The sequence below is a fragment of the Rhinatrema bivittatum genome, chromosome 5 (genome assembly GCF_901001135.1).
Source record: "Rhinatrema bivittatum chromosome 5, aRhiBiv1.1, whole genome shotgun sequence".
Classification (NCBI taxonomy): Eukaryota; Metazoa; Chordata; class Amphibia; order Gymnophiona; family Rhinatrematidae; genus Rhinatrema; species Rhinatrema bivittatum.
Window position 1 is genome coordinate 354,712,816 of NC_042619.1, and position 15,425 is coordinate 354,728,240.

At 41.3% G+C, this 15,425-nt stretch overlaps 1 protein-coding gene across 1 annotated transcript in view; it reads left to right on the forward strand.

Annotated features, from left to right (window-relative positions):
* The window catches only part of TUBGCP3 (tubulin gamma complex associated protein 3), a 208,751-nt gene that overhangs the window by 134,209 nt on the left and 59,117 nt on the right, over positions 1-15,425 (forward strand). Inside the window, exon 17 of the mRNA XM_029604687.1 lies at positions 5,989-6,124. Coding sequence (XP_029460547.1) covers positions 5,989-6,124 — 136 coding nt within the window. The remainder of the gene's footprint in view (positions 1-5,988; positions 6,125-15,425) is intronic.

Sequence of the window (15,425 nt, forward strand, 5' to 3'; positions counted from 1 at the left end):
GATTTATTGGACACTTTACCATCAAATCCACAAGAAGAGGACTCTTCTCCGCAAGACCCTTTGCCAGGGCCTTCTGGTATCATTCCTCCACCAAAACCAGCAGGGAAATCACAGCAGACTCCTGAATATGACACGTGGAGTGACACTGCATCAGATACTTCTCAAGAATCCTTCATGTCTGAACCATCACCACCACATCCCAGAAAACAATCTCCTCCAGAGGATCTTACGTTTTCCACCTTTGTACAGATGGCTGACTCTATCTCTTTTAAGCTGGAATCAGAGCAAGATCTTTGACAACAGACCTTAGAGGTCTTACAGTTTGTTGACCCTCCTAAACAAGTGGTGGCAATTCCCATACATGATGATCTTCTACAACTGCAGCATCGCCTTTGGGAACATCCTTGTTCTGTTCCCTCAGTGAATAAAAGGATGGACACCACTTATCTGGTCCAATCCACTCCAGGATACCAAAAATCTCAACTACCTCACAATTCTGTAGTAGTTGAATCAGCACAGAAGAGATCTAAAAGGACAAGAGGTTCACTCTTCTAATCCTCCTGGAAAGGATAACAGGTTTCTGGATTCTTTGGGCCGAAAGGTTTTTGAAGGGGCGATGCTCAATTCAAGGATTTCCTCCTATCAGTTATACATCACCCAATACCAGAGAAACCTCTGGAAGCAAATGGAAGAATTTATCCCATCTCTTCCACAAGAATATAGGGAACCTGCACAGAGCATCATAAATAAAGCCCTAGAAGCTGATAAACACGAAGTCAGAGCTGCATACAATGGCTTCGAGACTGCTTCAGGCATTAGTGCCAGAAGGTGGGCCTGGCTCAAGGCCTCTGACCTTCGCCCAGAGGTCCAGGATAAATTAGTAGACCTCCCCTGAACAGGGGACAATTTATTCGGCTCCAAGGTGCAAGAAGCTGTATCTCAATTAAGGGAGCATACAGAAACATTAAGACAACTTTCCTCCCTTCCCCAGGACCCCACTGCACACACCACCCGTAGGCCTCCACGGAAAGACATGAGACGACCTTTCTACCATCAAAGAAGGTATTTATCCTCCTGCGTCTAGGCCTAGGCCCTCCAGAACCCAGCAAAGGACTCAGCCACGTCAGCAAAGAGCAGCTAGGCCCCAACCGCCTACACAAACTGGTCCTGCTGCGGGCTTTTGAAAATCCATCCAGAGAAGTCAGCCTTTCCTCAAATCCTCGACCAGAACTCCCAGTCGGAGGCAGGTTATCCAAATTTTACAATAACTGGATAACCATAACAACGGATCAATGGGTTCTGTCCATAATATCTCGAGGGTACCAACTCAATTTCCTCTCAATTCCCACAGATTTTCCACTGACTCAATCTTATCTCAACGACAATCACATGCTTCAGTTACAGGTAGAATTATCCTCCCTTCTAAAAGCCAGGGCTGTAGAGCCAGTGCCTCACTCTCAGCAGGGCAGAGGATTCTATTCTCGGTATTTCCTCATTCCAAAGAAAACCGTAGGACTACGTCCCATCCTAGATCTCAGAAATCTCAACAAATTTCTCAAGAAAGAAAAGTTCAGGATGGTATCTCTAGGCACCATGCTTCCACTTCTTCAAAAAGGGGATTGGCTTTGTTGTCTGGATATTCAAGACGCTTACGCTCACATTCCAATCTTCCCTCCTCATCGCAATTACCTGCGCTTCATGGTGGGCCATCAACATTTCCAATACAGAGTTCTGCCATTCGGACTAGCCTCTGCTCCCAGAGTATTCACAAAATGTCTGGCAGTAATAGCAGGACATTTGCACAAGAAAGGTGTCCATGTATTCTCATATCTAGATGACTGGCTCATCAGAAGTCAATCTCTACAAAGAGCTCTAACGTCTCTGAATCACACAATTGCTCTACTTCATTCCATGGGTTTTCTCATCAATTATCAAAAGTCCCATCTTGCTCCATCCCATCTGCTTCAATTCATAGGAGCAGAATTGAACACAATACTTGCAAAAACCTTTCTACCCGACGACCGAGCAGAAAACCTGTCCCTGCTGGCAAACTCGATTCACTCAAAGAATCAAGCAACAGCTCATCAATTTCTAACCTTGCTGGGCCACAAGGCCTCCACAGTACATGTCACTCCTACGGCATGGCTAGCCATGCGAGTAACTCAATGGACTTTAAGATCTCAATGGATCCAAGCCATTCAACCACTACATTCTCCAATTCAAGTAACCCACCAGCTACGTTCCTCTCTAGTTTGGTGGGTAAACAAGGACAATTTGCGCAAGGGCCCACCCTTCCAGCAACGAGTCCCACAGATAATTTTAACTACAGATGCATCCACCTTGGGCTGGGGAGCTCACATAGACAATCTCCAAACCCAAGGGACTTGGACAAAACTCAAAGCAACAATTCAAATAAATTTCCTAGAACGTCGAGCTATACGTTATGTGCTGCATGCATTCAAAGACTGCCTTTCACACAAAACTGTTCTCATCCAAACGGACAACACAGTTGCCATGTGGTACATCAACAAACAAGGAGGTACGGGCTCGTATCTCCTTTGTCAAGAAGCCGCACAGATCTGGGATTGGGCCCTGAACCACTCCATGATTCTCCGGGCCACTTATCTAGCAGGTATTCACAATGTACTGGCGGATCGACTCAGTCGTCAATTCCAACCTCACGAGTGGTCCCTGGATCCCTCAGTAGCGACCAGGATCTTTCACATTGGGGTCAACCAACAATAGACCTCTTTGCGTCACATCTGAATCAAAAGTGGACAAGTTCTGTTCTCTACACAAACAGAAAAACCAGCCAACCAAGGACGCCTTTGTTCGCCCTTGGAACTCAGGCCTTCTATACGCGTATCCTACGATACCGCTCATAACCAAAACTCTAATGAAGCTACAACAGGACAAAGGGTCCATGATACTCATAGCCCCATATTGGCCTCGACAAGTATGGTTTCCCACCTTCTAGACCTCTCAGTCAAGGATCCAATTTGTCTGGGAGTAGCTCCCACTCTCATAACTCAGGTTCAGGGTCTGTTGCGCCATCCCAACCTTCAATCCCTATCCCTGACGGCATGGATGTTGAAAGCTTGATTTTACAACCACTCAATCTTTCAACTAATGTACCTCAAGTGCTTATTGCTTCACGTAAACTTTCCACACGTAAGAACTATTCTTTGAAATGGAAAAGATTTACTTTGTGGTGCAGACAAAAGAATATTGATCCTTTCACTTGCCCCACTACTTCTCTACTGACTACTTATACCATCTTTCAAACTCTGGTCTCCAGACTTCATCTGTAAGAGTACATTTAAGTGCAATCTCAGCTTACTATAACAAGATGGGAGATGCACCTATATCCTCAACCTCTCGCCAGTAGGTTTATGAGAGGTTTAACTCACCTTAATCCACCAATTCGACCACCTGTCACAGAATGGGACCTGAATTTGGTTTTAACAAGACTCGTACGTTCTCCTTTTGAACCCATAGATTCCTGTGATCTTAAATTTCTCACATGGAAGACTATCTTCCTCATAGCTATTATATCAGCTAGAAGGGTTAGTGAGTTACAAGCACTTGTCACGTACTCACCCTATACAAAATTCCTACATGACAGTGGTTCTCCGTACACATCCAAAATTCCTGCCCAAGGTAGTTACGGAATTCCACTTGAACCAATCCATGGTTTTACCCACATTCTTCCCAAGGCCTCATTCTCACCAAGGAGAAACAGACTTACATACCTTGGATTGTAAGCGTACACTATCTTTCTATTTAAACTGCTCTGCGGTCCACAGGAAATCCAATCAACTTTTTCTTTCCTATGATCCAAACAAACCGGGTAAAGCAGTGGGTAGACATACTCTATCCAATTGGCTAGCAGATTGCATACAGTTTTGCTATGAAAAAGCAGGCCTTCCTCTCCAAGGGCGAGTAAAGGCACATTCAGTAAGAGCAATGTCAACCTCAGTAGCACACTATGGTTCAGTGACAATCCTTGACATATGTAAAGCAGCAACATGGAGTTCTCTTCACACCTTTACAGCTCATTACTGTTTGGACAAACAAGGACGGCAAGATTCAGCCTATGGACAATCTGTCTTAAAGAACTTGTTTCCAGTGTAATCCCAACTCCTTCTACATCCAACCTGCTGTAATCTTCGGATGACTCATTTTCAACAACAATACTTCACTGTTGCTTCTCTACAACATGACTCAGCCTCTAGCTTGCTAATCACCCATATGTGAGGACTAGCATCCTGCTTGTCCTGGGATAAAGCAAAATTGCTTACCTTGTAATAGGTGTTATCCCAGGACAGCAGGATGTAGTCCTCACAGAACCCACCCGCCACCCCACGGAGTTGGGTCTCATACCTTTTATTATTTTATTATTGCTAAAGCTTATTGCTACAGTACGAGACTAGAGTGAGACCCCTGTGGCAGAGAATATCATGGCATTCTGGGCATGCTCAATGGCCTCACAATGCCAGTCAAAAGTTTCTAGAAACTTTGACAGAGGTTTTTCCCGCAATAGGGCTCCGTTAGTGATGTCATCCATAAGTGAGGACTACATCCTGCTGTCCTGGGATAACACCTATTACAAAGTAAGCAATTTTGCTTTGTCCCCCCTTGAAATGGAATACAAGAACCCACAAATCTTTGGTTTTTGTTAGATTTAAAAGTAAGGCATTACTAGACCAGCTACTAACTACTGTCATACAAGACTGAATCTTCTTTACTAGGTTGATATTATAATTTAGCTCATGTATATTTTAATGGGGCTGGAATTCTTGTAAGTCATATGATTTCTTGTAAATTGAGCTCAGAGTGTGAGATGAAATAAACTAAAAAGAGAGAAATTTCAGACTAAACTCATATCTTTTTTACCTTTGACCTACATGTTAGCATTTCAGCATTTTTTGTCATATAGTGTACATTCACAGTACAATAATATCTTCATAGGAAAGTACCCCAACAGTAGGGATGGGGGGAGGAGTTCAGGGTAGAGGCTACTTTATTTTCTGTGTATTTGGTCTGCTATGTTGATGTTTTAACTTGTTTATGGTAATTGTATTTAATTTCTTTTGAATTTTATGACTGTTATTTATGGGAGGTATATAAGCAATTTTAAATTAAATATTTATTGAATCGGGAAAGGAGTGACCAACCTGCGGACTGGAACATAAATTCAAATTTTGGAGAGGTTTGGAGTGTGCATGGTACAACAGGGCCTTATTTGAATTTTTGGGGGAACGGAGGGTATCGGGATTTAGACCGAAAAAAAGGAAAAAATGTAAACAAAGCTACTTAACCGAATATTTTCAAAAGATATTTGGTTAAGTAGCAAGTTATCCAGCCATGCAAGGCCAAATAACTGAAAAACCTAACTAGTTATATTCAAACATAGCCGGTTAGTTTTTTTAGTTAACTGGCTACAAGTATATTCAGTGGTTCATTTATCCCACTGAATATCTGGGTCAAGTTATCCAAGTAACTAGCCAAATAGCTTGTCCACTCACCGGCTTGCTGAATATTACCCCCATAGAGTCTCCATTTACTCAACTGTAAATAAGTAATAGTAGCCTTGTTCCTTCCCACTACTACCTTTTGTAATCAGCCTTAAAGACCAGGCATCATACTTGGCATGTTCACTTTGTACCCTAGAAATGTGTCTGCGTGTTTCTTACATATTATATTTTGAATTGTGTTGGAATATATTTTACATGGAAGGTATCATACAAATACAATTAATTGTTTTTATAATGGTACCTGCGGTCATTGATTCTAAGGGACAGATGAACTAAAGGATTTTTTTCCCATCTTTATGTGTATAGGAAAAATATTTCTGGCCCTAAGGGCCTTAGTCAATAAAAATTGTTTCCATGGATACAAAATGGAAAAAGCACTTTTGAGAACAGGAACTCCACTATTTCAAGTTAGCATGGCCACTTTAAGACTATATTTCATTGTATTTTGTAGGTGTTTACCAGAGAATGCATGAGCCATTACCTCAGAGTTTTTAACTTCCTATGGAGGGCAAAGCGCATAGAGTATATCCTTACTGATATATGGAAAGGGCACATGTGCAACTCAAAGCTACTTAAAAGTATGCCAGGTAAGGAATAAAGTGAAAATGTGATCTATGGAAAACATTTTAGTATTTACAGTTCTTCTGTTTTCTTCTCAATTGCCATATATTTAGGAATGTGAAAATTGTAATAAGTGTAGAAAATATATATAATTTATAGCTCAGCGGTGTATTTTGTGTTTGTAAAAATGTCCTAATGGAGTCTCATTATGCATTACTGAACAGATTGCTGTAAACTGAAATAAAGCTCAGTAAAACTGTTGATGTAGAGCCCTATCAAAAAAATATTTTCCCATTCTTTGCCTGTAAATAAAAAAAACTTTATTGAATAAATCTTCCAAAGCTGACTTTTGCAAATACGGAATTCATTCTTACTGAATTCTGCATAGCTCATGTTGACAGTAATTTCCTGTGCAGAAAGCAGAATTGTTTCCAGTTAACGTAGAAACAAAAGATGTCAGCAGGAAAGGACCATTCGGTCCACTTAGCCTGCCACATTTGTGTCTGCCTCCTATGCTGTCAGGGTCTTATTTCATCTGTGGTCTTCTCCCTCCCTCCTTCCACCACTAAGGTCCTCTTATTTTATTCTATCCATGCTTAAATTCTGCCAATGTTTTGGGTCCTGTAATCCCCACAAAGTCTGTTGCAGACTTAAGTTTTTCATTTTGTGGAAAATGCTATCTTCTGGTACTTGATTGAAGTGTTTTTAGATATTTGAATGTTTGTATAATCTCTCCTTTTCCTTTCCTCTAAAGACTACTTTTTAAATCGCTCTCATACAGCTTGTTATGCAGGCATTTCAACATTTTGATGGCCTTCCTTTAAATTGTCTCTACCTTATCAATGTTCTTTTGTAGATGTAGTCTCCAGAACTTTGCTGAGTTCTCACTAGAGACCTGTACAGACATAATATCACAGCTTTCTTTATGCATTCACTTGTACTATTGGTTTTCCCAACTGCTTTGTCACACTAACTGTTTACCTTGAGGCCATCAGATATGATGACTCCCAATCTTTTTCCCGTTTGATGATTCTTAGTTCTTTATCTCCCTAAAGGTATTGGTGCTTGAATTTTTACATCCCAAATGCACATTTTTTTATTAAAGCGTAGTTGTCATACCTTTGACTTTTTTCAAATTTTTTTTCAAATTTTTAAAGACATCTTTCACCTATACTTTCTCTGAAGATAAATAGGATGGCAGTCCCCATGCATAGGGTGACATTATCAAATGGAGCCCAGCACAGAAATTTGTTTTCAAAGTTTCTATACAACTGTGCATCCATGTGGGGGCCACTTCAGTCTCTGTTTCCTGAGGAGCTCATTGGTTGCAGATCATCTCTCCTGCTTTTAGGGAACTATAATATTCTGCAGGAATTGGTCTTTGTGTGCCCCCACAATCTTTTTTTCTTCCCTCTATGGGTGACTAAAGGGGGATATTTTAGTTTGTAAGTTTTCTTTCTTTGCAAGCTACCTGGTGATTTTTGCTGATGCATCTAGGCAGCATCAGTTGTGGTTTTTCTCCAACTATAAGTTGTTTGATTTCGCTGCATTAATTTTTTGTTCGATGCTTTTGAAGAAGAAAAAAGCCAATGGCTTTGTCAAGTAGCCTTGTGCGAAAGGATCATGTCTTTCACTGATCCCCATGATAGGTGTGGTGTTTACCGTGGAGCCAGTAGTGATGTCTGGTATTCCCTCTGTGCAACTGTTACCCTCTAGAGGGCGTAGTTCCTGGCTTGACCTCATGGAAAAGCACTTCAGCATTTGTAAGTCAGCCCATCGGCATTGACATGGAGGAAACCAAGAGCTACACTGACTGTTGGCATTGGGGGGATGAGGCTGGTGGATTGGGAGGGGGTGGGGAATTGATCTTCCTCGACATCGTGTCAGACAGGACTGGGGAGACAGACTGATCTGACTCCTCCAACCCAAAGAAAGTGAGGGCTTCAACCTCTTTGGTTCCAGCATGTCAGAGTTCCAATGACATGCAGTGGGTGAAGTCAAAGAAGAATCAGCATTAATCTCCATCAATGTGCGCTAGTGGGATTGGGGATATTCTGGTGACAGCCTTGATTCCCCTGAAGTGTTCCCACATGGAGGAGATTTAATCCTCCATTCAGTCTTGGGAATCACATTAGCCACCAAGAGATTTCTGGTATTCTAGGAAGGTGTCCTTCCTTCTGCCTCCCAGGCCATATTGGCAGTTTCTGAGGAGGTGCTGGATAGGAAAATCCAGGAAGCCCTGGATTGAAAGATACAGAGCATCCATGCACTGACACTGGCATTAGTAGCTTTGGATATGGATGTGCAGCCAATAGTGGAATCCGTTAGCACCTGGCTTAGGGTCCCTGATACAGTTCTTGGAAAGGAATTAACATCTGGAATGGCTGCATCAATGATAATCTCCAACTCCTTGGGAGAGAGTAAGCTTTGCCACAGAATAGGAATTCACTGGAGTTTAGGCCCCATCAGAAAAGTATTTCCTTCTCTAAGGCTTGTTTACTAGCCAGGTAAGGTCAGGGTTCAGATTCATCCTAATCATAGGGCTCTAGATCTGAGGACTTCTCTGATCAGGAGGGGTCAACAAATCTTCCCTCGGACCCGTCTCCTCTATAAGAATGCAGAAGGTCCCCTCCGGAAGACCTCTCCTTAACCAACTTTAATAAGAGAATGGCAGATGCTGTCCCATTTACATAGCAAAAGAGAGAGAGTCCAGGAATAAGATGCTCAGCATCCTCCAGCTTGTGGAATCTCTCAAAGGATATTGTGGCAGTTCCCATCCATGAGATCCATCAGGAGCTCCAGATGAGGATGTGGATGAGTTCTCTCTCTGTAATTCCAGTTAACAAGAAGGCGAATGCAATATTCCATGTCCAAAAGGCTCCAGGATTTGAAAAGCAGCAGCTACCTCATCAATGGGTGATGGTTGAATCCAACCTTTAAGAAAGCCAAGTGGCTGAGAACCCATTCCTTGATGCCCCTGGGGAAGGACTCCTGTAGTCAGGAATTGCTTGAGAGAAAGGGCATATAGGGAGATATGACCTATGCCCATATAGTGTCCTATCTGCTCTTCATGAACCAGTATATGTGGGACATTTTGAAAACAATGAAAGAGAAAGCAGATCAGCAACCTCACAAGCAGTAAGATGCCTTAGAGTGACTGTTGGACAAAAATATGGAATGTGGAAAACGCATGATTTCAAGGCAGCATTGAAAGTCCTTGTAGTGGGTATTGGCGCCTGTAGATTTGCGTGGCTGAGGACCTCATACTTCTGACAGGATATAGAAACATAGAAATGATGGCAGAAGAAGACCAAACGGCCCATCCAGTCTGCCCAGCAAGCTTTCACAGTTATTTTTCTCATACTTATCGGTTACTCTGACCGCTGAGGTCAAGGCCCTTATTGGTAACTTTTTTGGTTCTAATTTCCTTCCACCCCCGCCATTGATGTAGAGAGCAGTGCTGGAGCTGCATAAAAGTGAAGTATCAAGCCTAATTGGTTAGGGGGTAGTAACTGCCTCAATAAGCAAGCTACTCCCACGCTTGTTTACCGAGCCTGTGCAATTTAGTCCTTGTTGGTAGTTGTCTGAATGTAAATCCTCTTATCTTCATCCCCCCCCCCTGCCATTGAAGCAGTGAGCTGCGCTATATATGTATTCAAAGTGAAGTATCAGGCTTAGTTGTTTTGGGGTAGAAACCGCTGCAACAAGCAAGCTACTCCCACAAAATCATGAAGGGACTTTAACAGGTTAATGTAAGTTGGTTATTTACTCTCTCATATAAAAGGACTAGGGAACACTCCATGGAGTTAGCAAGTAGCTCATTTAAAACAAATGGAAGAAAATTCTTTTTCACTCAGCGCATATTAAGCTCTGGAATTCATTGCCAGAGGATGTGGTTATGGCAGTTAGTGTAACTGGGTTTAAAAAAAGGTTTGGTTAGGTTTCTAGAGGATAAATCCCTAAACTGGTATTAATCAATAAGGAAAAGTAGCTTGAGATCTATTTAATGTTTGGGTACTTGCCAGGTACTTGTGACTTGGATTGGCCACTGTTGGAAACAGGATGCTGGGCTTGATGGACCCTTGGTCTGACCCAGTATGGCATATCTTATGTTCTTATCCTTTCCCAATGTCATTTCAGAGTCATTGAAGAAGACTGGGACCTAGTACTAATCCATATGGCACTCTACTTGTCACACTCCCTTTATCAGATTAGATACCATGGATTACACTCCTTGAGTTTTGTTTCTTTTCACAAGATTTTTTTGCCTCAACTCCCATAGTAGTTCATTTACTCAGCAGTCTTCTATATAGAACAGTGTCATAGGCTTTACTGAAATCCAGATAGGCCACATCTTCTCCACTCCAGTCACTGCATCAGAGAAATCAATCAGATTTGGCAATATTTCTTCCTTGTGAAATCGTTGTCTATGATCTGTAATTTACTGACTTCAAGATGTTTCACTATGCTGTCCTTCAGTAGTATTTCCTTAACGTTCCTATCGTTGATGCTATGCTAATAAGTCTATAGTTTTCTGCTTCTTCCTTGTTCCCATCTTTTGGGAGCAGTACTACATCTGCTCTTCAGTTTCTTGGGGTCTCATGTTGAACAGAACTTTGAGGGTATAGTATGTTAGGGTGTCAGAAGAAAATATTTTGTTAGAAAATACTGTAGAAATGCATCATCCATTGACCCTTGCTTATATTTTAGGTGACGTTTTAATTATTGAAGTACTTTATTAAGATCTAATTATAAATGAAATCTCCAAGCTAGCAACTCATCATCTAGGATACAATGTTAGAGAGAGAGTACATAGCATTAAATTACCCTTACGAAATAAAATATTTACTCAGAAGATGCTTTCTCCTCACTGCTGCTCATTGGGTTGCCTTCTGAATATCCTTATCTCTGTTGAGCTTGTTTGTAGGCTGCACTGGGAGCATGGAGTCTAGCAAAGAACTAGAGCACAGCCAGGGAGGGAATACGCTTTTTGTTAGTATGTGTCAAATCTGAAATTATCCTTAAAATAATTTAATGGTTTTCTCTGCTCAATGGTATGTACTATGGTATTTTAGTGTTCTGTATCTTTCTTGTAAAATAACATGTCTTAAGGTGCTGTATAAAATGGTAACAGAATAATCCTGTCTTTACTAGTATATCTCACTAGTTCTTTTGTCTCATTTTGGGGCCCAAATCTAACAGTTTATTCTCTAGATATTTTTTAAAGAGTGTATTGCAAGTAGAGATGTGCTTCAGGTAAAAATTTCTTGTCGGGCTTCGTTTCAGGCCCCCCGCCCCCCCCCCCCCCCCCCGGCGGGAATTTCATTTTTCCTGCTGTTTCGGGTTTTCTTTTCCAGGGGTTCCTGATTTTCAGGTTAGTGCGCATTATCGGGAGTTAGCGCGCACTAACCTGGCAGAGTTAGTGCGCACTAATGGGAGTTAGCATGCACTAACTCAATGAATTTTTTCCGAAATTTCGGAAAAAATTAAATCGTTTTTCGGTTATCCCGAACCATTCCGAATTAGGTAATTTTGCTGACATTGCTGAATTCGGGAAAAACGATTGCACATCCCTAATTGCAAGTGTTACCTTCCAACTCCTTGTCATCGTTATGATCCTCATAAACTGATGGCTATGGATGTGGTAGTGAAGAGAGAGGTGAACAAAAAAAAAAAGTACTTGCCTGCAGTGGCTAAAAATTGAATAGTCATTTTCTTTTCCTTTTTACCTCTATGGGGTATACTGTATATTCAACAGCATTTAACCGGATAACTTGTAACCTGCTAAATGCTGACTTCTGAATATTTTGGGCACTTATTTGCCTAAAATTTTGCTGGATAACATAGGGGCGTTCTGGGGGCAGAGTGCTTCTTCTCGTATCCAACTAACGCCAATGTTTACCACTGAATATCTTGCCAAAGTCAGCTAACTTTGCAAACCGGTCAATGGCTGGAAATGGATCTGCAACAAACCGTCTGTTCAACCTACAGAAAGCATATATACAGGACACACTTCTCTAAACAGTTCTCCCCCAGAACTATCAGCAATGTCTCTGGAAAAGGTGGTTTTGGTGGGGGATGGTCAGAGCGCTGGACACAGGGTCATCTCAATTGGTCTCGTGGATGATTGTAGAGGGGTGGCACTATATGTGAAAGATGGCATAAAATCAAGCATGATAAAAATCCGGCAGGAAACAAAATGCACCGTGGAATTCTTATTGATAGAAATTCCATGTGTGATGGGTAAGAGTATAGCAGTGGATGTATAGTACCGACCACCTGGTCAAAATGAAAAAACAGACTGTAAAATGGAGGGTTTTCAAGAACACTCCTTCACAACTGTGTTAGACCAGGCATCTGGCCTGGTCCTCCTTAAAAGTTAGAGAAACGTGTAGTTCTCTTGGGCTATTCTCATAAGTGGTTCTATATATATTTCATTGCTGTCGTCTTAGTCTTGTGTTCCACCGTATACATTTTTAGTTCTTGGCTAGGATAAGATATTATCAAATACTTTATTATTGCATTGCACTTACTGGTTATATTGCTTAGGATTTGGGGTTTTGTTTGCTCTGGGTTATATTACTGCTGTTAGTTTATGTAGGAATAAAGTTTACATATATCTGAGCAAACACTAGTGGTCCTATATAATCATAATAATGCTGCTTATCAGTACATTGTTGTGGCATATACTGCATGCTTATAATCACTGCCTTTTTCAGAATACATTCAGATAGATACAGTGCCTTGCAAAAGTATTCAACCCCCTAACAAATCTGCACATTTGTGTGGTTTACAAATGACACACAGATTGTTCTAGATGATGTTTATTGCTAAACAGTATGCTCTTAAAGTAAATTTTCAAAGTCACAATTTATTATTTCTCTGCATTTTTTGTAAAATAAAATAAAAAACTGAAAAATGTTGCTTGCATAAGTATTCAACCCCTGTGTTGTGAGAGCTCCATGTTTACCCAGATGAAAGATATTGCCCTAACAATTGGCTACTACCTGTAAATCATGAAAAATGGTCAGTGTTCCTGGATAAGACCCCCCCCCCCCCCCTTAATTCCAGTACCATTGGCTCAGACTGTGAATCTGAAGACAAGCTGTGAAAATAAAGACCAAAGAGCATTCTAAGGACATTAAAGATAAAGTTATAGACCTGCATAAGATAGGAAAAGGCTACAAAATAATATCCAAATGCTTGGAAATCCCAGTAAGCACTGTTGGATCAATCATGAGGAAATGGAAACTGCATCATGCCACCCACATACTGCCTAGACTAGTCAGTCCCTCAAAACTGTGCATCAGAGCAAGAAGAAGATGTGTGAGGAGACCACAGAGAGGCCAGCAATCACTTTGAATCTCAGGAACTACAGAGTTCAGGGGATGAGATTGGAGTGGCGGTATACCAGTCAGCCATATCAAGAGCTCTGCATACAACCAAGTTGCATAGGAGGGTGGCTAGAAAGAAACCATTACTGATGAAAAACCACATCAAAGCATGTCTGAAGTTTGCCAGAAAGCATTAGTGACCCAGCTAAAATGTGGGATACGTTTTTTCGGTCAGATGAGAGAAAAATGTAGCTTTTTGGCCAAAATTCAAAATAGGTTGCGCCACACATAACAACACGGCCCATTCCTCAGCAAATAAAATCACAACAGTAAAGTATGAAGGTGGTAGCATCTGTGGTGGTGTGAGTATGAGGGTGGTAGCATGCTGTGGGGATGCTTTTCCTCAGTGGGGACTGGACACCTTGCTAAAACTGAAGATGGATGGATGGTGCAACATACAGGGAGATACTGCAAGGCAACCTGCTTCAGTCTGCTAAAAAAGCTTAAAACTTGGGAGAAAGTTCACCTTTCAGCAGGACAATGATCCCAAGGCCAAAGCAACATGGGAGTGGTTGAACAACAAAAAGGTGAATGTTCCACAGTGATCAAGTCAAAGTCCAGCTCTCAATCTAATCGAGAATCTGTGGCACTATTTGAAAATTGCAATCCATATGCATCATCCAACCAACCTGGAGCAAATCTGGCAGGAAGAATCGGCAAAAATCACTCCCAAACAGTGTGCAAAGCTTGTAGAAATCTACCCAAAACACTTAAAGCTGCTATTGCAGCAAAGGGTGGGTCTACCAAGTACTAGTCTGAAGGGGTTGAATACTTATGTAAGCAACATTTTTCAGTTTTAAATTTTATTTTATAAAATATGCAGAGAAATAAATTAAAATTTTGAAAGCATACTGGTTCGCAATACACATATTGTCTGGAACAATTTGTGTGTCATTTGTAATCTACCCAAATCTGCTGAAATTTTTTTTAAGGGGGTCGAATACTTTTGCAAGCCACTGAATATACAACTACTAATTTGCCAGTATCTCTTTATCTACGTGTCTTATTTCCACCGAGTCCCCCTGCTTCGTAACTACTTCTGCTATAGATGAAGTAAGTTAAAAAAAAAAAAAAAAGTAGGCAGATCTGTGGGGTTTAAGGGTTAGGGCTAAGTGAGGGGAGTGAAGGCTATCAAACCAGGGGGGGATTTGAGGACCTGCCTCTTAATTGGTAAAACTGAGAATGGCATCAATTCTGGTTGCCGCATCTCAAAAAAGATATAATTGCGATGGGGAAGGTACAGAGAAGGGCTACCAAAATGATAAAGGGAATGGAACAACTCCCCTATGAGGAAAGACTAAAGAGGTTAGGACTTTTCAGCTTGGAGAAGAGATGGCTGAGGGGGGATATGATAGAGGTGTTTAAAATCATGAGAGGTCTAGAATGGGTAAATGTGAATCTGTTATTTACTCTTTCGGATAGTAGAAAGACTAGGGGGCACTCTGTGAAGTTAGCATGGGGCACATTTAAAACTAATCGGAGAAAGTTCTTTTTTACTCGGTGCACAATTAAACTCTGGAATTTGTTGCCTTGGGTTGTGGTTCGTGCAGTTAGTATAGCTGTGTTTAAAAAAGGATTGGATAAGTTCTTGGAGGAGAAGTCCATTACCTGCTATTAATTAAGTTGACTTAGAAAATAGCCACTGCTATTACTAGCAACGGTAACATGGAATAGACTTGGGTACTTGCCAGGTTCTTATGGTCTGGATTGGCCACTGTTGGAAACAGGATGCTGGGCTTGATGGACCCTTGGTCTGACCCAGTATGTCATGTTCTTAAGTGTGCAACAGGCATGGACATTGTTTTAAAATACATCTTAGAGGCGCAATCCAGATTTATTCTACGCATTAAGAAAGGTAGAAGGAATGCCAAATGATTGCCGGCATGGTTAAAAAGCGAGGCGAAAGAGGCTATTTTAGCCAAAAGTGCTAAAT